At 42.5% G+C, this 24,186-nt stretch overlaps 1 protein-coding gene across 1 annotated transcript in view; it reads left to right on the forward strand.

Moving 5' to 3' along the window:
* Positions 1 to 20,168: 20,168 nt before the first annotated feature.
* Positions 20,169 to 24,186, forward strand: part of NUP160 (nucleoporin 160) — a 44,590-nt gene continuing 40,572 nt past the window's right edge. The window contains exons 1-2 of the mRNA XM_033121258.1: positions 20,169 to 20,502; positions 20,773 to 20,884. Of these exons, the coding sequence (XP_032977149.1) occupies positions 20,403 to 20,502; positions 20,773 to 20,884 (212 nt within the window). The 5' untranslated portion in view covers positions 20,169 to 20,402. The remainder of the gene's footprint in view (positions 20,503 to 20,772; positions 20,885 to 24,186) is intronic.

The following is a 24,186-nucleotide window of genomic DNA, read 5'->3' on the forward strand; positions in this document are numbered from 1 at the left end:
CAGTAGTCAAAACCATAGAGACAGAAAGTAGAGTGGGGGTTGCCAGGGGTTGGGTGGAGGAGGCAATGGCAAGTTAGTTATTTAATGGGTACAGAGTTTCAGCTGGGGAAGATGAAGAGTTCTGGAGATGGAAGGTGGTGATGGCTGCAGAACAATGTGAATGCACTTACAGCCACTGAACTATACAATTAAAAAAGGTTAAAACGATCAATTTTACGTTATGTATTTTTACCACAATAAAAAGTGCTTTCTCTCTAAGCTTCTGTTATAATTCATGCTCCTGGGTTTTCTTTTCCTACCTCTCTGAACGCCGTTGAGTATCCTAGTCAATTCCTTCTCTACCTGAATGAGAAATGCTTCTTTCTCTTCCTTCAGCAAATATTTGAGTGTCTACTGTGTGCTGAGAATAAGCAGTGCACAAAAGATACACAGCAACGCTGTTACATGAAACGCTTTCTAAGCAGATCACAAGCGCAAAGGCCCTGAGGCAGAATAGAATTTAATGCCTTTGAGGAATAGCAAAGAGCCCAGGGTGACTGGAACAGAAGGACATGGGGAGAGTGTGCACTCCAAGAGGCCACGGGTAAGGGATGCTTGTCCTAAAGAGCCTGGAAGACAGTTTTAGTCTGAGTGACATGGGAAGCAAATGGACTGTTTGAGGCAAAGGAGTGACATGATCTGACCAGTGCTCTAACAGGAGCACTCTGGGTGCTACGTTGAAATAGACCGTAGAAGGGAAGTGTCAAAATAGGAAGCTACTGCAACAGTCTAGGTGAGAGAAGGAGGTGGCTCGGACCAGAGAGGCAGTGGTAGACATAATAAAAAGTGGGAAATTGTGGCTCTCTCCTGAAGGGAGGATTTGTTGACAGGTTGGATATGGAATATGAGAAAAAGAGGAGTGACCAGATGATTCAAAGTTTCAGGTGGGAGCACCTAGAAGGATGGAGTGTCTTTTACAAAGTTGGAGAAGACTGGGACGAGCAAGTTCGAGGGTGAAAATCGAGGTCGGGCTTTGAACATTTGGTTTGAGATATCTATTAGATATCTAAGTGGAGATGTTGAATAGGCAGTTAGACACATGGATCTGGAGTTCAGCGTGGACACAGAATTTCAAGGTCCAATCCTGGGTCCTCCTTCCTCCTCCTTCTGACTCTGTCTCTAAGCATCTTATCCATTTCCTTGGCTTTAAATCCCACCTATAAGCATCATGGGCATGTGACCTGTGCAGTCTCACAGGGCCATACCTGGCTTTCAACAATGTGGAATTCTTTTTTTTCCCTTTTTTCTTTCTTTTTTTTTTATTGGGGAATATTGGGGAACAGTATGCTTTTCCGGGACCCATCTGCTCCAAGTCAAGTCATTGTCCTTCAGTCTAGTTGTGGAGGGCGCAGCTCAACTCCAAGTCTAGTCACCGTTTTCAATCTTTAGTTGCAGGGGGCGCAGCCCACCATCCCATGCGGGAATTGAACCGGCAACTTTGTTGTTGAGAGCTCAAGCTCTAACCAACTGAGCCATCTGGCCACCCACCAACCTGAAATTCTTAGTACTTTTTAACAAGGGGTCCTGCGTTTCCATTTTGCACTGGGTCTTGCAGATTATGTAGCTGGTCCTGCTCCCAAATGTGTAACTACCCTGGACTTCTCTTTTGAGCACTTTGTCTCATATATACCCAACTGTCTCCTTGATATCTCCACTTAGATGTTTTAAAGGTATCTCCAAACTAACATATCCAAAGCCAAACTTAACTTTCTGTACTTCCTCACTCTTGCCCATCATTCCAACCAGAAACCTGGGAGCCATACTTTCCTCTCTCTCCCCTTCTCCCTTCCTCATCCAACCCACCAGTAAGTCATAAGTATCGTATTTCAAAAACATGTTTCAGATTGGTCCACTTTCCTCTTTTTCTACTGCTGCTATCCTGGTCCAAGCAATTATCATTTCTTATCTAGACTACAGTAGAAACTCCTAGATGGTGTCCCCACCTCACAAGTCTTGCCCCTTCCCCAAAGCTAAAAATGGCTCATTTTCCACAGAGCAGCCTAAGTGATCTTTTAAAATAAATCATGTGATTATGCCATGCCCCTGTTTCAACCTACCAGTGACTCTCACTGAATTAGAACAAAACCCAGGTCCCATAAGCCCCACATGACCTGACCTCTCACTGCCTCTCCATCCCTCCATCTCTTGTTTTGCCCCATTCGCCCCTCTCTCACCCCAGACAATGGCACAGTGGCCTTTTGGTTCCCAATGCACTGGCCTCTCACTGCCTTAGGATGCATGTTTTGCATTTTGCCTGTCTAGAAACCAAATCCCACGCCTCCCTCCAGCTTTTTGTTTGTTTGTTTTCCCTAACTCTTATCTGACAGGTCTCAGCTCAAACATCACATTCTTAAAGAAGCTTCCATGTTAGCCTGGGTTCCCCAGAAAGTAAAGCCCAAGGGAAAGGCTGCTAAGCTATTATTCTAACAGGGAGAGAAATCCAGGGAGCAGAAGGGACGCAGGGGAGAAGGAAGAGTCAATGTGACGATGTGCTGGCTCCATCCAAATGCAACTGATTACTTAATCTGCAGGACCATATCCCCAACTAGTCAAATAAACTGTGTCTTGGGGGCCATCCTTAAGAGGCAAGCGAAGGGGTGATATCCTCTGGCTCCTGTCTCGTGATGCTCAAAAGTTCACCCAGAGGATGTTAACTCCCCTGCATTTCTAGGCTCTGTGTGTGGGCATGGGTGCCAAGAAGGCCCCCTGGCAGCACCAAAGGGCAGCACCAGAGCAGGAAGCCAGAGATGTGAGGTACAGACAGGGAGGGATGTGCTGTCAGGTTGCACCTGCATGGAATCGTCAATACCACACAGAGATGAAACAGACAAGTGAAGCTGAGAAGACCCAAATCGGAGCATAGAAAACTATCTGAGACACCTTCCCGGACTCATCCCAACCCCATCCAGGTAACTTATACGTTCACTAACTGGAAAAATAATTTTCAAACACCTCCTAAGAGCCAAGAGTATGCTAGTGATGGTAACACAATTGGGGATATAAACAGACACAATCACTGCCTTCGAGAATGATCATTGAAAAGCAAGTATACATTTTTTTAAAAAAAGATAAGATTCACTGTAATTATAAACTGTGACAAGCATACATAAGAAACAAACAAGGGGCCAAGAGAGAAAAAAAGTACAAGACCATTGGGGCTGGAATTTATGGAGCAGGGGACAAAGACATGAGATGATGCAGGAGGGGTGGGTGGGAGCCAAATCCTATAGGTCTTCTGATTTTCCTCAAAGCACCCTGGTTTTTCTTTTCCGTCAGAGTGTTTATTTATGTGTGCCTTTCATTGCTTTACATCTAGAAGCCCCGTGAAGTCAAGGAATGGCCAGCCCTTCTTCTACAGGACACACAAGTACTTCTTACGTGCGGTGTCAAGTCCCGGCAAGCCTCAGCAAATAATAACTCAGTGTTGACTGAATCTGTTGAATGCAGGAAGGAAGGAATAGGAAGGTGCAGGTGCATTTTGCAAGGAGAACCAAGACTTCGAGTGTAATGATCAGGCTCTGATAGTCAGAGGCATCCGTCTCCACAACGAGGGGCCAGAAAACCTGCAAGTGTGTTGGCTGAGTCTTCCTGGGTTTGTGCTTGAGTGAGCAGAAAATGTTCCATTTTCTTATCTGGTCAAATCCATATTAACACATTCTTTATTTCTATTTAAGCCCCTCAACCAGGTAAGACTGAAGCTCTGGGAGTCAGAGCATCATTTTAAGTGGGCTGTCTAACCCAGCTCTGATCCATTACATGTTTCAGTAGTGTGATGCAAGGCCTTGGCAGCTGGTAAAACTGGGAGGGCCTCGAATGGCCTAACCACAGGTTCCCCTCATCGCTCTGTTCCCTTTTAAACCTGAAGGCAATTGGGACACCCGCCTTCTCAGATGGATCCTAGCAGAGTAACAGCGCAGAATCATGGTTAAGAACAAACATTTTAGGGCTCAACAAATCTGTGTTCGAATTCCAACTTTACCACTTGCTGGTTGTGCGAACTTCCGCAAGGTACTTTACCTTTTTAAGGTACTTCGTGCAAATGTAAAATGGGGTTAATAGTAGAAAGTACCTCAAAGAGTAGTTTTAAGGACTCAGTGTTGTGATGTATGTGTGTGCTCAGCATAGAGCAGGCCCAGAGTAGGGACTCACTGAAGAGTCGATCTGGTACCTTCTAACCCCACTCGTCCAAGGAATTTGAAGCGGCTGAGAAATAGTCAGGCTTGGGAAATTTTGACCTAGTGTGTGGTAATGAGACACATAAATGGACACACATTGAAATGGTAAAGGCTACATGCCACGTGACTACCTTAAAGGGGAGTCATTTATATGACTACCTCCGAGGGAAGTGCGAGGTTTAAATTAAACCAAGCTGATAGAGTTGCCACTATGTAAATATGAGCTATTATACTTAGTATGGTCATCATATCTGTAAGAGAACGGTATTATTTATTTGTCCTTGGAAGAGGTCGTGGGCACTTGTTATTTGGTGGGATCTGAATGTAAAATATTACAGTGTGACGTTGTCTCCCTTCCCTGAGAGAGTTTCTAGGTGTCAGTTATCGGGCAGTTTCACTACCCTCATTTGTGCAGTCTAGTGAGGTCAGCAATTGCTCACGGTCCCTGTGCCAGCATGCAGCTGTACAAGGAAACAAAATCACACTTTTTGAGGGATCATGACTGTCCAAGACTTTTTTCAAAAGTTCTCTGTAGAATTTTCAGTACAAAAATAGGTGTGAACTGTGTGCACTCTGGAAAGGAATGAGTTGGCCACTGTAGGGCTAAGACTGGTATTGTTCAGGGAATGAAATTCCTGTTCACTGAGGTTGTTTGGGTTGGGCTGACCTTATGAACTGGATTTCTTTTCAGATGGGTGTATTTTTCCTTATTGCAAATTTCCTTCAATTCATCAGCAGAAATTCTAGCCACTTTGCTGGGAGCTTGTGACCCTGGTTTGGACGGCTTAGGTACTCGCCTTTCAACAAATGCTTATTTATTTTTTTGTAGTTTCTGCTCGACACTTCCCGCTTTCCCTCTGGGACGCCATCTTTAGCCTTCAGTCGCCACTCTCTGGTTGCATCCCCTGTGAATCATTTCCTTTGGGTCACTTGGGTTTTTCCCCTGTAGGAGAATCTAATCTTTTTTAACAACAAGGTTTAAAAAGACCTTGCTAGGTCTCTGCTTTACCATTCATTCAGTGATTCCTGGGCTTCATGACTTGAGTGCAATTCACACATCCGTTGCCATATTTATCCATAACCTAGGGATGGCCATGGTGTCTCTCCTATCGCCATCTGTACCGTGCTGACGGTAGGCCGCGGCGGGCCTACGTCCTATCAGTGCAGCTGTCTTTTGCCGGCCAGAACTCATTGTCTCTGGATTTTCCTATCCACAAATGTTTATTTTACTTATTTATCTATAACCTTTCTTCTTACAAGAAGAATTTAAGGCTGCTTGTAAGAATGCAAACACTACTGCAAGATAAAATAAACTGGAAATAAACATATAGCAAAGGGAAAGCAAAGGTATAGAAGTAAGATGCAAGTCAGGAAGTCTTTGCTCTAGATAGGACAAAAGTTGGCTCAGAGCTCCTGATAACTGACACAAAGAGAGAAATATGATGAGTTACAGATGCACAGTGTCCCTGAAGATAAACACGCCAGTTGTACAGGCTCAGCACAACTGTTCTAAAATTGCAGCGTCTCCCATGGGTCCTCCCAAAGGAGTCAGTGAACGGTGTCCTGATAACATCTTTCTCAAAGCAGAGTGAAGAATTTCTCGTACCCTCCTTGTAGTACCAAAGCACATGTTAGCAGAAGCATGTCTACCCAAGACTAGAAAACGTGATTAACCTCCTCTGACACTACCAGGGGATGAGGCTAGATGGAATGGCCTCCATGGAAATTCTGTGAGGGCCTCAGAGAAGAGAAATGAGAAAAGTATCTGATGACAGCCCCCTTATGTTTGGAGCACTGTAAAATGCCAAACATCACTCAGGAGCTAAAGATTTGATCAAATCTATTATTGGGGGCTGTGATGACCACAGAATCTGTTTGTTTTTATTAAACTCAGTGATCTGAATTCCACAACCCCCCACCCCCACCCCGTCCTAGTTGGGCCCTTTTGTCTCCTCAGAAGAACAGAAAAGGAGGAGGTCAGAGTCTTGAGAAAGTCTGAGGGACACCCCTAAGAAGGGATATGAACGAGAGCCTCAGTTTAATAGGGCTGGATGAACTTCTGTGGGTTCTTTGGCCCCACACTGACGTTCTTTATTGGTTTGTAGTTTTTAATGAAATTCAGTTGAGTCTGTTGTGCATGCTGACATTGCCTAGCAAGGATGGCAGTGTTAGATGTTAAATTTGGTTTATTCACTATGAAAGTTCACATAGTATCTTTTTCACTAAAACCTGATTTAGCCCCTTCTTATCAGGGCCTGTCAGTCTAAATCTCATGATATAACCCAGGAGATAGACAAATTATTTCCGACAGGAGAAAAAAATTGAATTTATGTCAGTAAAACTCAGACTTGTGGCCATTATTTAATGGTTGCTAATGTGAAGTTATAAAGTGCTTTCACTCTGAAGCTCAAAGAAATTAGTATGTAATTGGCACATGAATTTTCATTATTGTCCTGTGAAGTGTACAAGGGGTATCCAAATGAATCCAAGAACACAGAGCCCATATGTTTCTCTCTACATTAGGAGAGGACGAAGAGGAGAGGGGAAGGATGGGAATGAAAGCTCAGAAATAGTCGAATAGTAATCAATCCTCAAAAACTGAAAATCCTGAAAAGGTAAGATAATGATAGCTTTCTCTGAATCATCATTCAATCTACACAGACTATCATGGCCAACAGGAATCCTACACTTACCCAAAAAAGAAAAAAGAAAAAAAGGATAAAGCATTTTTTTTCCAACTTCTTTTTTGTGGATTAATAACTAACTTAGTCTCCAGCATAGTAATTTAACATTGTCTAGAACTGAGACAAATGCTTCTGTGTATAAGCAGTTTCCTAATAAATTTAATTTCTTTTAATGAAAAGATTTTCAAACATATATGTTACCAATTGAGAAATTGAAAAAAAAGTTAAGACTTTCAAAACTGTATGTTACTAAAAATAACATTGACCCTTGATATTTGTCTGAAGAATCCTCTGGAGAGAAAAGGATTGCATCCATTGGAGATAAATGGGGCCAATTCATCTGCAGTCTTTGGTTTAATTAGCTAAACTCTTCCAGATGGAGAACATTCAAAGCAAAGGAATATTTCTGAGCCCCCTGGAATTGTTAATAAGCATAACAATATGTTACATGTTAAAGAAAATGTATGTCCTTTATCTTTGCCTTTAAAGGGCAAATGAGGAAGCACCTGGTAGCATTATGATTTTCAGTTTGATTGTTGGAAAAGAAATGCTCTAATTTTATTCAATATTGAACAAACAAACATTGAGCCTTTGCTTTTCTTCTGTGCTAAGCGTTGATGGGACAAATAAGACAAGACCGTTGTCCTTACAGAATCCACAATTTAACTAGAGGTTGCATTCCAGTACCTGGCACATAATAGTGGCTGGATAGCTATTTGTTGAATAAGCGAGTGAACGATATAGACACTAGAGTAAGGAATTGCGTTAATAAAGTACTGAACAAGTTACTGTATTCAGAGGGGAGTGTGTGGGCCTCAAGCTGTCAGAGAAAGCTTCACAAAGAAGTTTGTCAGGTTAGGAGCACAAAAGACTTCCAGACACAGAAGATAGCATAGGTAAAAGTGTGGAGAGAAGAGTAACGTATTTAGGCAAGAGCTAGCAATTTGATGTGGCTAGAGCATAATGTGTATATAGAAAGGGCCTGGAAGGTACTGAGACCACAAGGATGGGTTGGGGCTCATTTGAAGATGACCCTGACAGCCTAAGCGTGGACTTGATCCTTTAGTATACATTGGCGTTTCAGAAAGACTTCGAAACACAGTAAGAAAGAGGCACGGAAAGAAAAAAGTAAAAGACACCAAAGGTTAAGTGCCCAGTTTGTGACTAGCACGAAGATAGACCCTCTACATACTTATATTAAATCTCATTTAACCCTTGCAATATTAGCAGTGGGTACATATATTGTCCTCACTTTCCAAAGGGGAAACTCAAAGAGGTTGAGCGACTTTCCCCAGATCACACAGCTAATAAAAAGAGGACACTAGGATTTGAAACCAGGATCCTAAGATTCTCACTGGAGAATAAAAATACCACTAGCCTCATACAGCTTTGTATTAAGAAAAATATACAGTGGAAGTTTGGAGAAAGTTCGTGAATAGTAAGAAAGACTCACGTGTAAGACACCAGGAAAGGAAAGCATGACTATACAAAAGGATATTTACAGTAAGGGAGATACAACCCAGGAAGTGGGAAGATAATCATAGAAAAACCACAACATGTGTTTTCAAAATGCAAAGCCCCAGGGAGGAGAAAGCAAACGATACAATAATGCCATTCATTCTGGCATCCTGTGCGTTTGCTTTTGCTCTTTACCCCCTTTTTTTCCCAACTTTAAACAATTTGTTATGAGAGTAACAAAGATACAGCTCACATGATCTTGCAACTCTAATGCTCTGAATCAGAACCAGATGGTGCCTGGTGTACCCCGTTTCCTAGAAACTGCCCAGTTTTGAGGACAACACCCTCTGTGCACCACACCAGATTTCGGTTCCTTCACAGACCTTAACACACGGCTAAATAATGCGGTTGCTGGGCATTATGTCAGAACATCTGTTTTCCTTGCTCAAGAATCTTTTTGAAAGTGAAAAATTCTCTCCATTTTTATTATATTTTTTTCTGATTTCAAAAGTAGTTCATTTGTATTGTGCAAATTTTGAACAAGGAAGAAAATAAAAATCCCCCATGATCCTTCCCCCCAGCAATGACCAATGACCGCTGTTAGCATGTTGACAATATTCTTGTAGTTCTTTTCCCGCACACACGCACTTTATAGAGAACAGGATGTATAGAAATTGTTTTTTTAATGTTTTGTTCACTGGATATATCATTAGCATTTTTCCATATCACCAAATATTTATGATGACTGCTAGTATTCCGTCATATTGTATACACTAATTTGTTTAATTGATCTCCTTTTCATTCAACAAATTCAATTCCTTGAACACCTACTGTGTGTCATAACTGTGCTTGGCACTGGGTGCACAGTGGGAAGTGAAATGGGCAGAGTCCCTGCCCTCGTGGAGTCTACAGTCCTATTACTGAGCTGGGCCTTATTTGAGACCTTTCGTTATGAAAAACTAGCACGGTGAAATCTAGCACATACTACCTGTGCTATGTGATTAAACCTCACATCACTGGTGATAAGTCATGCAGACAATTTGTACCCCGGAGATGATGTCACAAGAACAGCACCTTACCTCTGGGGTCTTCCTGCCAAGAACTAAGAACCCCAGTCTAATCATGGTTTTTTAAAAAATTGAACAATCCCAAATCAAGAGACATTCTAGAAAACACCTGAGCAGTGCTCCTCAAAACTAACATCATCAAAATCAAGGAAAATCTAAGAAATTCTCCCAGTCTTGAGGAAACTAGGGAGACATGACAACTAAATGTAATGTGTTATTCAGACTAGAATCCTGGAACACAAAAGGGACATATATTTTTTAAAAAAGTAAGGAAATATGAACAAAGTATGGATCTTAGTTAATAATAATCACTATTGGTTCATTAGTTGTGATAAATATATACTAATGTAAGTTGCTAACAACAAAGGAAGTGGGGAGTGAGGGTAGATGGAGTATACGGGAACTCTCTGTACGGTCTTTGTAATTTCTCTGTAAATTTAAAACTATCCTAAAATTAAAAGTTTACTTAAAACACACACACACACACACACACACACACCACTGTGCCAATCATCTTTGAATATTGAAGCACATCTCTGATTATTTCCTTAAGATAAAGCCCCAAGAGTGAAATTACTGAGTCAAAGTAAATAAACATTTTTATTTACCAGAGATTATTTTTAAAGTGTTATATATAGATGTTTTGCAGACTTTGTAAAGACATTTCAGGCTTATGCCTTTATCTCAGCCTTTTCCTAGTTGTGGACTCCTGATGCTGGAAGGAAACCCAAGAGATCATGAAACCCAACTGCTGGTTCTACAGAGGAGGAGACTGAAGCCCAGAGAGAAGTGAAGTGACTTGCCCAAGGTCCCATGCCTAGTTAACAGTGGGAAGGAGAACCCATATTCCTGTTGACTCTGATCCCTGCTAGGCCATCCCTGGGTGTGTCCAAATGCACTCAAATTTTCTGACTCATGGTGGAACCAGTGATCAACGACCAGACCTGCGTCGTTCTATTTTCTGTAGGTAAACATAAGGATTTACTTCTTTTATCTCAGACATTGTTTCTAGGAGCTAAAAGCCTTTTCAGTAAGTTTAAAATAATTGGTTAGACACAACTAACAGAATTACTTGATTAAACCCCTGGACAAATCAAATCAATTTTCCTTTATGAGCTATTGCTTCCCAATCAGAAAAATCCTAATTCCATCGCCCCCTTGGCAGTCTTCTGACAGGGACCTTGTAGAAATTAAGTAGTGACTGCAGATAAATCTGCAGAAGCCTTAGGGAGAAATGTCATTTAAGGAGAAGGCATTTGGATGAGAACAAAGGGCACATTTTCTATTAAGTGGTCTGTCCTATCCCAAGAAAGTTCATTTCCTTGCCTGCATGATCTCTAGACAAGGAAAAATCCCAGACTTAGCATGGGTAAGGAAGAAGAGGGCGACGGAAAGGAAGGGAGAGAATTGTTAGACTTCTTGGCTGGAGATCAGAAACAAATCGTTCTCGAGCCTGGCATTGTCGGGGGCCAGCGTCAGGAGCAGCCCGAGAAGGCGGACGAGGAACATTACCGTTCTGATTTGGCTCCACAAACCGTTACTCAACAGAAACTGGTGCGTAAGCAGGATCCTGGAGGATGCAAGAGAAATATAAACAATCAATGGGTGCGGACCTGTGGTTGCCTATAGAAGCTTTGCCAGCCCCGAGATTGCAGGCGGACATTTTGACTTATTGAATTTCCAGACATTCTTGCAAGATTTGGGCGATGACAAAGGGAAGCTAAAACAAAACTACTGTCTGGGATTTAGAAAAGCATTGACCTCTGACCTCAAACTGGAGCCTCTAATCAGAGCCCTCACCCTTACTCAGGTCAACAAGCATCCTAGCTCTGCAATATGGAAATGACTTACTTTATTTGCCTATAAAAACATCTATCAGCACCTGCACCAACTTGAAACTTGAGGCAGGCAAAATGAGGAAGGGCTCATACTGTAAAAGTGCTTCCTATTTTTATGAGTGGAACCTTTTTACCCTTAGAAGGAATAGAACAACTGGAGAAAGATGTTAGAGAACCTTCAGGAGCAGATGAAAGGAGCAAAGAATTAAACAGATGGCAATAATCTCCCAATTGCAATTTATCGCCATCATCATTGTATTATGTGCAGAGGAAGAAGCAAGGACGTGGGCAGGCGGATTGGCACTGCTCGTGGTCGAGCAGCAACAAAAGAAGTGATAGCCCCAAAGTTTTAAGAAAGGACAGAATGAGAAGGGAGCATCTGAAGTGGGTGCAACTTCATACGAGCGTAGATCTAAATGAGACTCTATACTTTAAAAGTTGACCCTCGGGGCCAGCCTGGTGGCTCAGGTCGTTAGAGCTCCGTGCTCCTAACTCTGAAGGCTGTCGGTTCGATTCCCACATGGCCAGTGGGCTCTCAACCACAAGGTTGTGGGTGCGATTCCTCGACTCCCACAAGGGATGGTGGGCTACACCACCTGCAACTAAGACTGAAAGGACAACAACTTGAAGCTAAATGGCACCCTCCACAACTAAGATTAACACACTGTTCCCCAATAAAATCCTGTTCCCCTGCCCCAGTGAAATCTTAAAAAATAATAATAATAATTTAAAAAAGCTGACCCTCTAGCTTCTTAACTGTATTGTGTGCTATTACATGAAAAGACAGCTCTGGGCTCTATACGTGCAAATAAAACTCTTTATTTTACTAAATCAGCTTTGATCTTGGTCTTTAAGGTACACATTAATCATACTTTACTGAGATGATTTAACTGTCCCTGTTAAGCCTACCAACATATCTGGTTCCTTGTTGACGCCTCCAATTCCACTATCGGAGTTTCATTCCCTTGAACTTGATGGTAAATCAATTGTATATCACATGCCAGTTTCAGTCAACTGACAGCAGCTTCACTGTGTTTAAAATGACAGTGAGGTAGGAAACGACCCCCCTTTCCCCTGCCAGCTGAGGAGCAAGAAAGGGCAGCATGACGATGTCTGTGGGTTAAGGCAACACGCACGCAGTGCCCATGCTTCTGGGAAGGGCACCTCGTTAAGCGTGGATATCATCAGCACCCCAGTGTGAATCCATGTCAGATCACTTCCAATCATACCACAGCTGGTTTTGATAGGTATAGCACTTATATTTTTAGAAGCAAAACTCAGGATATATGGTTCAAGCAAGGATTTTTTTTTCTTTCTGATTTTGTGAATTAAATTATGTACAAGGTCTTACAAGGATATAAAAATAACATTTAATGAATCACAATATATTGAAATTTATGGTGACTTTTACATCAAAGGTGGAGAAAAAGTGCAGGGCATGTGTCCCCAAGACTAAGTCCACAGCATGGGAAGGTCAGGTCTGAGTGGGAACCCTGGGCTGGCAGGGGCCATCAGAGGGCCCTGGTGTCGGAGGTGGTTTCCTCAGCAGGGAGGAAGAATAATGAAAAGGGAAGTGAGAAGTCACCGACATACTTCACTTATTCCACAATTTTGCTTTTTAAAGAATCTTCTCCTGCAGGAGTCTGCTCTGGGGGTTTTCCTGGGGAGAATTTCAAAATTCTAGACAGCATGTGAGGGCGATTATTAAGTACTTACAATGTCATCATGGCTTCCCCAGGAGTTACCAACCTTGGATAGATGGCTACTCTTTTTCGGCAACGTCGTAGGCCCACACATGTTAAGGCACTCTCTACTGAGGTCAGATCAACCTTTTTGAAATATTTTTAACGATTTGCAAAGTTTGATTTGAGATAAAATTCTTACGCCAAATCTACAATGAGAATTTATGAAGTACGTTAAGCACTGAGTTGTAATAAAAGACCTTTAAGTAGGTCTAAACTCTTCCGCAAGAAAGGAAAAGCATCCTCCAAGACGACCCCCCTTCTCAACCACTCCTCAGCCCAGTTCTCTCCATGCTTTTAAGACTTTCTTGCCTGGAATGCCCTTTCTCCTTTTTGTACACGTCTCTTTTATAATAATTATATTCTACTGTAATCTGCATTTCTCTTTTGTCTCTCTATTAAACTGGGAGAACCTCCAAAGCAGAGAGTGTGAAAATTTAATTCTGTCCACAAATATTTTATGAACATCTAGGCAGTGCCAGTCACTGTGCTAGGAAGCAGAGATACAACGGAAAACAAGGCAGACAGGACCCCTGACTGCATGAGCTCCTATTCTGAGGGATCTTTCTCACCCCAGTGTCGGGTACATGGGAGGCATGCAATCAAGACTGAAAGAATAAATGGAGCCCCTGCCAAGAATTTGAAATGTAGTTGCTCTGGTTAATACAGCAACACACAGGGAAAAAGCAATACAAAAACCCTACAGAAATAGAAAATCTTAAGTTGTCTGCATTGTGGTTGTATCCCGAGTCATTTCGGCATCACTAACAGCAGTTATTCAAAGCAACTGTCCAAGGGGCAGGAGACTACCCTCCTAGAACCCCAAAGAAAGTAGATTATGTGAAAAGTGTTCAATGTGAAATAATATTAATTTCAATTAAAGAAATTATTACCTAAACATCTGTATACATGTAAAGGATGACTACCAACTTCTTACGATGCTACTTGAATTCACTGTGTCTAGAACACAGTGAACACTTACTGGATATCAAGGAAAAAGAAGGCTTTGTAGCCAGAAAAACACTGTGCACTAATAATTTAACATAGGGTGGAAATGACAATAAAGTAGTGTTTCCCAAAATATTTTCCCATAGAACAATGGTCCAGTGAGTTGTTCTTGAAAAGAGTACAAAGGGTCTGGAAAATACATCATACAGAAGCCTTCTTGAAGCTTTACAAAGCACAACATCATATTAATGCCTGTGAAAAGTTCTGCAGGAAGGAATATGTTTAACTTTCTTCATCATCATTTCCCATACTTATTTAAACTATGAATTCTTCTCTCAGGGAATAGCTATTAAGTTAGTTTAGGAAAATCTGCTTTAAAGTTCATTTTCTGCTTTAAAGTTCATTTTACAATACTGTTCACTTATACATACCAACCAGTGGTGATCTGGCAAACCAAGACATTCACAGAATACAGTGTCAAGCAATAAAAAATATAGTTCTTAGGAAAGTATCTGTAAACGAAACTTGCTGCACAAACAGTAATCTTGGAAACAATCTGCGTTTTGTTTCTAAATGAAGTCACCACCTAACCACTAGATGGCAATGTGATTCCATTTATGTTAAAACCATACCAACCAGCGTATTCATAGTTCAAACGGTATTTGAGTTTTCTTAAGAATGCATATGTGCACTTATTTGTTCCTTCAGTCATTCCTTCAAACACTTACTAGGAACTTTTAACTTCTGAGTATTCTGATGGATGTTGAAGACAAGATAAGGAATGACAGAGCTCACTGTCAAAAATTACAATTTTTGGATTCCTAGGAAACTGTAAGATGTCCCATCAATTTTACACGTTTTTAAAAATAAAAGCAAAGAGGGGCGACCGGATGGCTCAGTTGGTTAGAGCGCGAGCTCTCAACAACAAGGTTGCCGGTTCAATTCCCGCATGGGATGGTGGGCTGCGCCCCCTGCAACTAAAGATTGAAAATGGCGACTGGACTTGGAGCTGAGCTGCACCTCCACAACTAGATTGAAGGGCAACGACTAGGAGCTGATGGGCCCTGGAGGAACACACTGTTCCCCAAAAAAATTTGTAAAAATTAATTTAAAAAATTTTTTAAATTAAAGAAAAAGAAGTATGACTAAATATTCACATTGATTGCATCACTCAGGGAAGACATGCCTGTCCTTGTCCTGGGGAGCGTCTGGAGTAGGCTCAGATCAGAGCCTGGAAATGAGGGAGAGGTGAAGGCGAAGATCCAGACTGTCTCTGGGTTTTAGGCCACAGACCAGCCTAGAGCTTTAGTGCCAGAAGAGAGCTTGAAGATTGGTATGTACAGCACCCTCTTCTGAGAAACTGAGGCACAGAGATGTTGGGTGGCTTGCCAAGTGACAAGAGATTAGTTGAGACAGGGCTAGAACTGGAATCCAAGTCTTCCAATGCACTGCTGATGTTCTTCCCAATATTTTATTATCACTTTGGGAATTTAGAATAGATCCTACTCTAAACTCCTTTCCTTTCCAAATTCTTTATCCCTGTTGGTTCCCATCCTTAGACAAGATGTCGTGTGTGTCTATGTGGGGTACGTGTGTGTGTATGTGTGTGTGTGTTGTTGGATTCCACGGGAAACAGACTCTGAGGCATAGATTTGCACAGGAGGCTTACAGGAGGTGTATTGGAGACTGCGCTCAGGAACAGCACCTCAAAGGAACTAAGGGAAGCAGGACTGGGCAGAAAGAGACGTTGAGGCATCAGCCGATCCTACATAGCACTCTGGAGCAGAGATGGTCCTTCAGAGTTCTCCTAGATCAAGGCTAGGTGGCAGGCCCTTTGGACTTTCCACACTGAAACCTCACTGGATGCAGGGGCTATAACCATAGGCAAGGTAGCTCTCTTCAGTTAAGAGCAAAAATCAGGGTCCCTCCCACTCCTTTCTGGAGACTCCAGGGGAGAATCGTTCCTGTGCATTTTCCAGCTTCTAGAGGCTGACCATGTTCCTTGCTTATAGCCTCCTTCTTCATCTTAAATGCCAGCAATGTCACATATCTTTGACCTTTCTTCTGTCCTCACATCTTTCTGACCTCAGCAGGGAAAGGTCTCTCCTTTGAGGGACTATGAGTAGTTAGGGCCCACCTGCGTGATCCAGGCTTCTTTCTCCATCTCTACATCCTTAACCTTACATGTACAAAGTCCCTTTTACCATGGAAGTAACATTCACAGGTTCCAGGGATCAGGAGGTAGACATCTTTGTGGGGCCATTATTCTGCCTACCATAATCTGAATTAAATATTTTTGGCAAGAATACTTCATATGTTCTTAGCAGCATTTTCACAGTAGCCAGAAAGAGGAAACAACCCAAATGTCTGGCAACTGATGAATGGATACAGTGTTGTATATCCATACAATAGACTATTGTTCAGCCATAAAATGGAATGAAGTACTGATTCATGCTACACCATAGATGAACCTTGAAAACATTACGCTAAGTGAAAGAAGCTGGACACAAATGGACACATATGTATGATTCCATTTATATGAAATGTCCAGAATAGGCAAACATAAAGTAGATTAATGGTTTCCAGGGGCTGAGGAGGGGGAAATGAGCAGTGGCCACTAATGGGTATGGGATTTCTTTTTGAACTGATAAAAATGTCCCAAAATTAATTGCGGTGATGTTACACAACTATGTGAATAAGCAAAACTCATTAAATTGTACACTTTAAAGAGGCAAATTTTATGGCATGTGAATAATATCTTAACAACGTTGTTTAAAAATGCCTTACAGATGATGCTGTATTCTTCACTTTGTATCACACCAGGAGGCATTTATATCTGGTTGTCCTTAGTAATGAGAAATGCTAAGGTTGAACTCTGGGTTAAGGTGGTGGCAACTGATGGAAACTGTATTTTTAACAAGTGCTTCAGAAAAGTTATCTACCTTACAAGAATACTACTACCTTGTAAGGATGTTATGAGGATGAAATTAAAATGTGACATACTTAGTAAATTTTAAATATGGTAGGTAGAAAAAGTCCCCACCCCAAGGAAGATGTTCACATCCTGATCCCTGGAATCTATAAATGTGTCACCTTACATAGTAAAAGGAACTTTGCAGATGTGATTAAATTTAAGGGTGTAAAGATGGGGAAATTACTTTGTATTATCTGGGTGGAATCTCAGAAGCTTGAAATTCTGACTCAGGAAAAGTTTTAAATGGTAGTTTTGTTAAACAATGAAGTATTTTCATTCAGCAACATTAGAACATTTACCAATATTGATTGTTCCTACAAGGAAATACAACTCAGCTTTCTCCCATTCCGCAGACCTACTCCTCTTCTACCATTCCCACCGAGTTAATGGCACCCAGTTGTCAAGGCAAACAGGAGTCAGCCTGGATGACTAGACCTTCTCTTATTTTCATTCTTCACCAGATCCAACTGATTTTATCTCCTAAATATTCCTTCAAATTTACTCTCATCTTCTCCATGCCACTCAGGACTTCATCAACTTTTGCCTGGACCATTCATTTCTCAAATATTTACTGAATATTTGCCTCTTATGGGCCAGGCATGATTCTTGGAGTGTGGAGTCTAGTAGAGGGGTGGGGGATAAGGATTCAGAAAGCAAGGAGGCAATTTAGGAGGCTATTACAATAATCCAGGTGAGCTGTTGGCAGTTTAGACACAGGGTGATGGATGGCACAGAGAAGGTGAGATGGCACTGATCTAAGGTAAAAGAGAAAGAGGACTCAATGATGACTCCAAGGATTTTGGCTTGAGGCACTGGAAGGATGCCAGTAGGTGAGATGTGGAAATAGTGTTAGGGGAAGAGATCAGGACTGCAGTTTTGGACATATGTGACTTTAATTTTAGACATATTAATGTAGGCAATTGGATATATATATATATATATATATATATCCAAAAAATGTATACACATTTTAAGAAAGGAAAACTGTATTATAATTGTAATACTCAACATGTACCCATAACAAAAGATGAATACAAGTCACGTCTGACTTCTGCAATTACAAGAGGTGCTCAAAGTGGTTACCATCAGCTTAATTTTTATAGTTTTTTTCCTTTCTTAAAAGGAAAAGGTACCCTCTGTATATATGCAGTTGGATATATAAGCTTGGAGTTCAGGCGAAAGATTTGGACTGGAGATATACATTTGGGAACTACATATCCAGCATTTAAAACCAGAAGACTGGGTAAGATCCTCAAGGGAATGTGTATAGACAGGACCAAAAAATGGGCTCTGGGGCACTCCCAACATTAAGAGGTAAGGGAAAAGAGATACAACTAGCAAAGGAGTCTGAAGAAGAGTCAGTAAAATAGGAGGAAATTAAGGGAGTGTGGTGCCCTGGAAGCCATGTGAAGAAAGTGTTTCCAGGAGGAAGGAGCAATCAATTGATCAAATGTTAAAGGTGGTCAATTAAGTTTACAGTATTAGATACAGTAACAAGGATGTCATTGCTGACCTTGACAAAGGCCTAGAGAAGGAAGGTTTAAGAGAGAATAAGAGAAAATTAAATAGAATGACCTTGAATTTTGCAGTCAAGGTGGGGAGGGGCTCCAACCTTGTAGGTAGTAACTTGAGAGCTCAAATGAAGGCTTTTTGTGATGGGAGGAGAAATAACAGAATGTGTGATTGGAGGAACAACGCAATGAAAAGGGGGGAAACTGAAGATGTAGGAGAGACAATTGCTGGAATGATGTCCTCGGGCAAGTGGTCTAAGGAAAAAGTAGAAAGATTGTTCTTCCATAAACTCAGGGACACTTCTATTTATAGTAACAGGAAGGGAAGGCAGAATATGTGGATACAGCGGGCTGGTAGGTAGGGAGAGGTGGTAGTGGGGGAAAACTCTTGATTGCATCATTTTTCTAAGTGCAGAAGCAAGCTGAGAGTGAGGATGGGAGAGGAGGTGTTGCAGGTTAGAGGAGCTGTGAAATATTCATCGAGGACAGTAAGTGGACAAGGGATATACAGTGTTTGTGGGGCAGCAGTATGGGCCCACTCAACATTCTGAGTCATGATGGAGGCAGAGGGAGGTATGTCAGTATGACTGTATTTTCCTGCAGGCCTGTTCAGCTGCAGATTTGGATTTGATCACAGTTGTAGATTTTATCAGAGTATGATGAATTCCCTTGCCCAGAGCTGGGCAAGGGAGTAGTCGTACCTCAGTTTCGAATGTCTCCATTGACAAACATTTCGGTTTACGACCGCTGTAATTTTTTTGATCTATGGTATCATTAGACAGTAAAATTCATGCTGAATTTGCAGTTTTAGGGATTGATTTTAAAGGTCTGGAAAGGATTAATCCATTTTGCATTACTCTCTATGGGGAAACTACACCTCAGTTTTCAAACGTTTCAGAACTTGAAAGGTCCTCCGGAATGGATTACGTTCAAAAACCGAGGTACCACTAATTTAAATAGAATTTAAGCAGAGCAAGAAGGAAACATCAAATGAGTAACAGTGAAATGATGATTGTAGGTGGAATGGAGGGATTGCATTGCTAGAGTTGGTGTTCTAGGAGAGAAGAGAGTGGGCAGAATAGGATGAATGAAACAGAGGACAGATAAGGTTTGCGGTCACTGGTAACACCAAAAAAATAACAGAAGTGCTTAACAAACCGTTAACTATCAAGACAGTAACTTTGCCCCCGCAAAATTAGCATTTTCCTCAATATTGAGCATCTACTTTGCCCTAGATAGGGGTAAAACCACAGTAACCTCCACACATCCAGATCACGGGTGCGAAGAAAAGCAAATTCGTGTATGCCAAGAAATCAGCATTTAGGTAATCTCAGCAGGTTGCAGCATCAATATTTAATTGAACCCATTATGTTTCATCCTACAAAAATACAGGAATACAGTCTCTTGAAAAAATTCCAACGCAAAGCAAAAGGCCCCTCTGCCCTACACTCCCCCTCACCCGATCCCACGTGTCACAGAAGGGTGAAAAAACCGAGACCCGACGGAGATTCACAGACGGACACTCAGATTCACCGAAAGGGGATCGCAAAGTCGGAATCCGGCAGAGGGCGCCATGGCCTCCCGGACATCGTCCTCGGAGGAGGTTCATCCTGCCGCCCGCGCCGTGGTTTTTAAAATGGAACCCAGCCCCGCCCCCCGCCCTGGGGCCGCCGGGAAAAGGGCTCCGCCCCACCCCCACGACCGGAGGCGTCCAGGCCGGCCAAGCGAAGGTTCCCGCAGAGGGAGTCGGCTCCCTCTGCCCCTTTCTCTTCTGTTTTTCTCCCTGCCAACCCTTCTTCTCCAGCCACTCGGAGGAGCCCCGGAAGACACAGTTGAAGCTGCCATTCTTCTCCCCGGCAATCTCCGAGTGTCCTCGCCTCCGCCTGCCCCGCCCCCGGAAGTGACGGCAACCACTCGGTTGTGCTGGTGTCCCGTCGGGCCTCGCGGCGGCGGCGGCGGCGGGAAGATGGCGGCGGCGGGATCCCTGGAACGGAGCTTTATAGAGCTCAGCGGTCCGGAGCGCGAAAGGCCGAGGCGCTTTCGGGAATTTACAGTTTGTGGCGTTGGTACGGAAGCAGCCAAAGAGGGCGCGATCCGATCCTTCCTCTCAGGCTCCTCCCATGAGTCCCTAAATCTCTGATCCCCAGTTTATCCTTTTAAGTCCACATGCCTATAGCCCCGAGATCTGAGCTTCCTTAGTGTCCCATTTCCTCTTTCTCTTCTTCCCCTTCTCTTCGTATGGATTATCAGTCTGTCATCCTCTGCTTTCTCGGCGCCCTCAGTTCCTGTCATCCTCAGAGAACCACGTGTGCAGGCTGACCCCTCTCCTTTTGCAGGGACTTCAAATGCCTTGACCGGAACCGTCAAATACAGTGAGAGCGCTGGAGGCTTCTACTATGTGGAAAGTGGCAAGTTGTTCTCTGTCACCAGAAACAGGTTCATTCACTGGTAAGTGCTGTGTTCGCCAAACCCCGCTGGAAAGTCGAGTTGGTGTCTGAATGTTCGTGGCTGTTTATAAAGGCTGTCCCGCTGTTCTCCGAAGCAGTAATTGACAGGAAGAGAAAGACTGTCTTCTAATTGTATCTGAATCAGGAGATTAAGGAGACCAGAGTTCTAAGAGAGGTTCCCTCCCAGGGCAGCACTAAAAGCAGAGGAAATGTAGCTTAGGGGATAGAGGCCCAAAGATCAGTTTTAAACATCAGTCCATTGTGTTTTTATAGTGTTTCCCCGAAAATAAGACCAGGTCTTAAATTAAGTTTTGCTCCAGAAGACGCATTAGGGCTTATGTTCAGAGGATGTCCTCCTGAAAAATCATGCTAGAGCTTATTGTCCCGTTAGGTCTTATTTTCGGGAAAATACAGTAGTGCTTTACAACTTCATTCTGCAAACGTGTGAGCTTTTACACATCAGGCACTGTGCTAGGTATGCTAGGGATTAAGTGATGAACAAAAACCACCACCATTTTCATCATGCAAGATGTTGTAGCAGTGTTAGCTGTGGACTCACCTTTCGTTGGGCTGTTTAAAGAAGGGAAAAGACATTAATGACACAACATAAGTATAACAATACAAATGTTTCATACCTGCTTCAGAAGAATAGTGTAGAGGCTATGAGAGGCTAAGGGCGGACCACATTTTATTGGTGGAGCTGAGAAGGCCTTTAAGGAGGTCATATTTAACCTGAGATCTGAATGGTTAGCCAGGCAGGGGATTGAGGAAGAGAGCAGTTCGGCAAGTGGGATCAAAATGTGCCAAGTCCATGAGGTGGAAAGAACTTGGCAGGTTTGAGGATCTGACCGAAGGTCTGTGACTTAAGTGCAATGGGCGAAACAAAATAATGTGAGAGATGCTGAGATGGGGAGGGAGGCAGAACTCATTATGAAGGACCCTGAGGTCCTTTTTAAGGATTTTGGATTTTATCCTAAGTACGTTGAACAATTATTGAAGGGTTTTTAATGGTTACTAACATGATCAGAATTGTATTTTTTTAAAAATTGGCTACTTTGTGGAAAGTGGATTTGGGTTAAATATATGTAATACAAAAGAACAATTTGCCTTTATGATGGCCCAAGTAAGAGATACTGGTTGTGAGAATGGCTAGGAAAAGAGAAATGGATGGATTCCACATACATTGAGAAGGTAGATTCACTAGGACTCTGTGATAGATTGAATATGGAGTGGGAGGTGATAAGGGAAAAGGAGGGAGCAAGGATAACTCTTTGGTTTCTAGTGTGACTAACCAGATGTATAGGGCAGAGGGGTGGCCATTTACTGAGATATAGAAGATGGGTTTTGAGAGATTTGAATAATTCTTTTAGACGTACTAAATGTGAAGTATTTGCAGCAGCCCTTTGGCAATATTAAATAAGTGCTGAAATTTAAAGGTCTGCGGCACAGAAGAAAGACCTATGTTAAAGATACACATCTCATTTCCTTCAGAAAGATGTTTGAGTTCTTAATATGTTACAGTCAATGTTTAGAGACTGGGGATGTGGCAGGGAACAAAGCAGACAAAGTCCCTGCTTTCGTGGAGGGAAACAGGCCCTAAACAGTAATAAGGAAAACAAGTAAATGCAGCTTATCAGGTGACGAGTGGAACAGAGACTAGGGAAGCAAGATAAGAGGGAAGGGGAATGCCTGTGGAAGTTAATATTTACATCGGGTAGTCAGGCAAGACCCAGTGATAATGGTGACATTGGAGCAGAGGAGTAAGGATGTTTGAGTGATGAGAATTTCAGGTAGACCCTTCTAAGGAAAAAAAGTGCAAAGAACCCTAAGACAGGAGCTTGTGTGTTGTGTTCAAAGAATGACAAGGGTACACGAGTCTGTAGACGAGTGAACAAAGGGTAGAATAATAAGAAAGGTAGCCAAGGACCAGGTCAGGGCTTTGTCGGTTATTTTAAGGCCGTGACTTTTACTCTTAGTGAGATGGAAAGAAGCCATTTGAGAGTTTTAAGTGAAGGAATGGCATAATCTAAGTTGTGTTTTTAAAGGATTGCTGTGGCTATGGGTTGAGAACAGAGTGTAGTGAGAAAAGGGTGGGAGTAGGGAGACCATTTAAGAAGTTGGTGCCACAATTCAGACGAGATGATGATGGCTTAGACCAGGGTGGCATTGGTAGAAGCAGTGAGAAATGTTCTGGTTGTGGACATGTTTTGAAGGTGGATTTGTTAGAATTTACCATTGGATCAAATATGGGGTATACAGAAAAAGAAGAGTCATGGGCGATCTCCAGATTTCTCTATTGAGAAGTTATAGAGATGCCATTACTGAACTGGAAAAGACTGTGTGTGAAGTAGGTATTTTTGTTTCTGTTTTTCAGGTTTGTTGGGTCCAAGAATTCTATTCTGGACAGGTTTTGATCGAGATCCCTGTTAGATAGCCAAGTGGAAGTGTTGAGGCAGAGGTCAGGAGTTCAGTGGAGACATTGGGCTGAAGATACAGATTTGGGAATTGTTGGCATTGGGTGGCATATAAAGCTGTTATGCTGAATGAAGTCATGTAGAGAATGAGTATAAATCAGGGTTTGGAGGGATTGCACTTGGAGGCAGATAAGTCTTGGTTGTGGGGGCTTCCTGTACGTTGTAATGTGTTGAGCGGCATCCCTGGCGTCTACCCCCTACGTCCCAATAGTGCACACACATGCACGTGTACGCGCACACAGTCGGTTGTGACAAGCAAAAGTCCAGATATTGCTATATGTACTCGGGGAGTGGGGCAGAATGGCCCCCAGTTGAGAACCTGTGTTGATGAGGGAAGAGGCCTGAGCACTGAACCCTGGGGAACTCCAATGTTTAGGCAGAAGAGGAACCAGTAAAGGAGACCGAGAAGAAGTAGCTAGTAAGGTAAGTGTTGAACAAAAAGAGAGTGGTGTCCCAGAAGCTAAGGGAGACATTTCAGGGAGAAGGAGGCTGAAAAACTGCTGAATGCCACGTACAAGCCAGAGAAATGAAAATTGATCTTGCACCGTGGAGATCACTGGTGACCTTGTCAGCAACTGCTCCAGTAGTGGTGCAAAAGCCCAAGGGGAGTGGGTTTGTGCGTGGAGGGGGGATTGTGAGTGTAGAACAACTCTCTCAAGGAGCATTGCTATAAGGCAAACAGCGAAATGGTAGCAGGCAGGCAATGGAGGGTATAGGGGAAATACAGTATGTTTATATGCTGTCAAGGGGAACCAATAGAGGAGAGGAATTGAAGAAACTGAGAAAGTGAGGCATTAGAAAACACATGGATATTGAAATCATTCACAAT

Source organism: Rhinolophus ferrumequinum, chromosome 11 (assembly GCF_004115265.2).
Source record: "Rhinolophus ferrumequinum isolate MPI-CBG mRhiFer1 chromosome 11, mRhiFer1_v1.p, whole genome shotgun sequence".
NCBI lineage: Eukaryota > Metazoa > Chordata > Mammalia > Chiroptera > Rhinolophidae > Rhinolophus > Rhinolophus ferrumequinum.